General features: G+C 36.1%; 1 protein-coding gene across 1 annotated transcript; it reads right to left on the bottom strand.

Moving 5' to 3' along the window:
* Positions 1-875: 875 nt before the first annotated feature.
* LOC149540324 (uncharacterized) lies at positions 876-3,112 on the bottom strand. The gene is made up of 3 exons (XM_089802676.1): positions 2,930-3,112; positions 1,193-1,460; positions 876-1,075 (listed from the first exon to the last, which is right to left on the bottom strand). Exons 1-3 carry the CDS (start codon positions 3,110-3,112, stop codon positions 876-878), a joined length of 651 nt encoding a protein of 216 aa, XP_089658802.1.
* Positions 3,113-4,127: the final 1,015 nt, after the last annotated feature.

Here is a 4,127-nt window from a genome sequence, read left to right as displayed (position 1 = left end):
GCAAAATAACCAATATAAGAGGTCAGGCATGACACCCTCCCCCACTAAGCTTCAACTTTCTCCTAGAAGTCAGCAAATAAGTGCGGATGAGTTGTTCTCATCATCTCAGTATCCTCCCAAGTAGCAGAAGTTTCATCATTGGGGTCCCATAGGACTTTTACCTGCCTTATTTCTCTTCCTCTTAAACTCATAGTTCTATTTTGCGTGATCAGCACTGGTTCCAGCATGATTTAACCATCCATAATTTATAAATTTTTCTAGTTCAGGATGTGAGCAATATTAGGAATATACTTACGCAATACATAAACATGAAAAACATTATGAATGTGTGAAAGACTCAGTGGCAAGGCAAGTTTGTAGGCAAGAGGTCCAATCTGTTCTAGAATTTCAAATGGACCAACAAATCGTGGTGCTAACTTGGACCCCCTTCCATAACAAATCAAACTCTTACGCGGCCTAACCTGAAGAAACACTTTATCACCAACCAAGAATTGATGGTCAATTCTATGCTTATCAACATATTTCTTCTGCCTATCCTGAGAAGTAATAAGATGCTCTCTGATCCTCTTAACCTGCTGCTCCAAATCTAACAACATATCTGGACCTAAAAGAGTCTTGTCATCCAAATTATCCCAACTGCAAGGCATCCTACAGGGTCTTCCATACAATGCTTGAAATGGTGCCATACCTATGGAACTGTGATATCCATTGTTATATGCAAACTCAACCAAGTGTAGATACTCCTCCCATTTATTCTATCTATCCATTACGTACATCCTAAGCATGTCTTCCAGAATCTGGTTGACACGTTTTGTTTGTTCATCCATCTCCGAGTGATAGGCTAAACTGAAATTCAGCTGAGTACCTAACTCTCACTATAAGGATCTCCAAAGAGACAAAGTAAACACTGGATCCCTGTCAGAAATAATCTTTTTAGGAATTTTGTGTAACTTAACTATTTGTTCCATAAAAACTTTGGCAACCATAGCTGCATTATAGGATGATCTGATTGGAATAAAATGAGCAACGTTAGAAAATCGATCCACTACCACCATAATAGCACCATGCCTTTGAGCTGTCATAGGCAATCCAGTAATAAAATCTATCGAAATGGTGTCCCATTTCCATTCTAGAATACTATGCAGCTGCAATAATCCTGCAGGGTGCTGATGTTCAGCCTTAACTCACTAACATTCCAAGCATCGAGCGACAAAATCAGCTATGTCTCTCTTCATTCCAGGCCAATAATAATGTTGCTTAAGATTAGCATGCATTTTCTTAACACCCGGATGCACCGAATATGGTGCTCTACGAGCCTCTACCATAACCAAAACTCTCAAATCTCCCAACTCTGAAATGTACACACTCCCTCTATATAGTAGCAAACCTTCAGGATTCACCGAAAAACCCTCAAAATGGCCTTCCAATACACTGCCACTATCAATAACCACCTTAACATCCTGAAACCAACGATCTATGGAAAGGTTTTGTAAGATCCTATCCTTAAGATCCACAGTTAAGATCAAAGAAGATAGTTCATGTCACCTTCTGCTAAGAGCATCAGCAACCACGTTCTCCTTTTCTTGTACATATTTAATCTTGAAGTTGTATTCACACAAGAATTTCATCCACCTTCACTGTCTAGCGTTGAGGTTTGGTTGCGTGAAAAGATACTGAAGACTTCGATGATCAAAATGTAACTCAAAACATTGACCCAGAAGAAAATTCTGCCACTTGGTCAAAGCATGCATAATCGCAACAAGTTCGAGATCATGAGTAAGCTAATTCACCTCATGACCCGTAAGCTTTCTGGACTCATAAGCTATAACACATCCATCCTGCATCAACACTGCCCCTATGCCATTCAATGATACATCAGTGCAAACCACGAACTCCTTAGCTGAATCAGGGACCGCTAGAACTAGTGCGTTGGTCAAACATTCCTTCAGTTTCTGAAATGCTGCCTCACACTCAACTATCCACACAAATTTCTTCCCTTTTTTCTGAAGAGATGTGATAGGATGCACTATTCTGGAGAAATTTAACACAAATCTACAGTAATAGCTTGCTAAGCCCATGAAACTTTGAACCTCAAACACATTAGTAGGTGTAGGCCAATCTACAATAGCCCAAATTTTGGATGGATCCATAGAAATTCCATCACTAGAAATAATATACCCTAAGTAACAAATCTTCGATTTGAAGAATTCGCACTTCACAAGATTGGCATAAATTCTATTCCTACGAAGGCATTCCAAAACCTACTTTAAATGTTGCTCATGCTTCTCAACAAAGTTAGAGTACACCAATTGTCATCCAAAAAAACCACTACAAACGTATCTAGGTAAGTTCTAAACACACCATTCATTAGTCTCATGAATATAGAAGGTGCATTCCTTAACCCAAAAGGTACCACTATGAACTCGTAGTGTCCATACCTGGTGCGAAAGGCTATTTTATAAATATCAGCTTCCTAGATTCTAAGTTGATGATATCCAAATTTCAAATCAATCTTTAAAAATATTCGAGCACCCTTGACCTGGTCAAACAAGTCATCAATACGAGGCAAAGGATACCTATTCTTAATAGTGACTTTGTTCAATTGTCTATAATCGATACAAAGTCTTAAGGACCCGTCTTTCTTTTTTACAAAGATCACTGGAGCACCCCATGGCGAAACACTAGGACGTATCAAACCTTTCTCCAAAAGCTCCTCCAACTAAAGTTTAAGTTCAACCAGCTCTTGAGCTATCATTCTATATGGAGTCTTGGAAATTGGTTCCATTCTAAGCACTAAATCAATTCAAAAATCAATCTCTCTTCTAGGAGGTATTCCATAAATCTCCTTAACAAAGACATCTAAATAACTCTGCAAGACTGAATGATCGAGAGAAGAACCTCCAACTACGGAATCTTCTAAGTCATTTACCGAAATGGCAAACAAACTACAGCCTTTCTGAGCACATCTTGCCAGTTGCTTGGCAGAAATAGTCTGCAAAGAGATAGGTCTCTTGATTCTCACAATAATCCTAGCTGATCCAAGATCATCAACATAGCTGATTGTCTTATCCTTGCAATTCAAAATAGCTTGATGTGGTTCTAACCAATCCATTCCCAAAACTATGTCATATGTCCCTAAAGGTATAACCCTAAGGTTTGCTGAAGTAGTAAAAGATGTCATAAGAATCTTACAGTTAGGAGCAATCAAATCAGCACACACCCAAGAACCTAATGCTAACTCCACTTGCCATCTGTTACTTGCCTTAACCACAAGAATACCACTATGTGCAACTAAAGTAGAAGAAATGAATGAGTCTGTAGCTCCAGAATCAAATAAAATAGATACTTGGGTAAAAGCATAGATCTGTGTCACTGTTTGTGATACAAAAACCTGTTTTGGTCAAATCTCATTTCTCTATCAAAACTCAATTTAAAAAAAAAAACTAAAAATACCCTTTTATAGATTTTAGATTCAATATCATCATTATATAAATTTTTGAGTGTTTTGATTAGTTATAATATGCTATAATCTAAAAATATTATAAGTCGATATTTCAACATATCAGAAGATGCTCTCTCAAAAAATGAAAAAAAATAGTAAATCATATCAAAAAAAAATAAAAAATATATTTATCACTAGAGGAGAGAATCCTCTTCATGAATATGTAATTTTTTTTCAAGAAGGTATAGATTTGATAGGGAAGTTTTGATGGGAGGAAAAAACTATTGGATTCTGACAAGGTCGAACTTGAGTACTTATAACAAAGAAAATATACATCAAAAATAATTATTTGTTTTTTTGTGCACTAGCTATACATTTCATCTATAAAATATTTTCAAATCATAACAGAAAAAGATGATTTGCACATACTTGTTTGACGGGAACTACATCCTATATTTTTTACAGTTAAAAAACAGACTTCAAAATAAAATAAAATGAATAAATTCTTAGTCAAAAAAATAATAAAAATTATGGGCATAAAATTCATACAATTCTACACATTTCATCAGTTTACATCATCTTCATCTTTTAAACGCAAATACCATTTTTTTGTCATTAATGTTGAACTGTCACATTCTGATATCACTTTTCTTTATAAAAGGTGACACAGGTTTGTGCTTTTACC

This window comes from Cupressus sempervirens, chromosome 9, assembly GCF_028749045.1.
Source record: "Cupressus sempervirens isolate cs-2001-9-10 chromosome 9, ASM2874904v1, whole genome shotgun sequence".
NCBI classification, from domain to species: Eukaryota; Viridiplantae; Streptophyta; class Pinopsida; order Cupressales; family Cupressaceae; genus Cupressus; species Cupressus sempervirens.
Note: the sequence above shows the minus strand (reverse complement) of the source record. Positions and strands in the feature narration are given on the sequence as shown.

Bases quoted from the DNA above. Each gene is read 5' to 3' on its own strand.
- LOC149540324 (XM_089802676.1), bottom strand. From the start codon at position 3,112: ATGGATTGGTTAGAACCACATCAAGCTATTTTGAATTGCAAGGATAAG. The intron at 1,461-2,929 runs GTAAATGACTTA...CGTTGGTTTCAG, and splicing joins GTAGTTTGTTTGCCATTTCG to GATGTTAAGGTGGTTATTGA. The intron at 1,076-1,192 runs GTTAGTGAGTTA...TGCCTATGACAG, and splicing joins TGTCGCTCGATGCTTGGAAT to CTCAAAGGCATGGTGCTATT.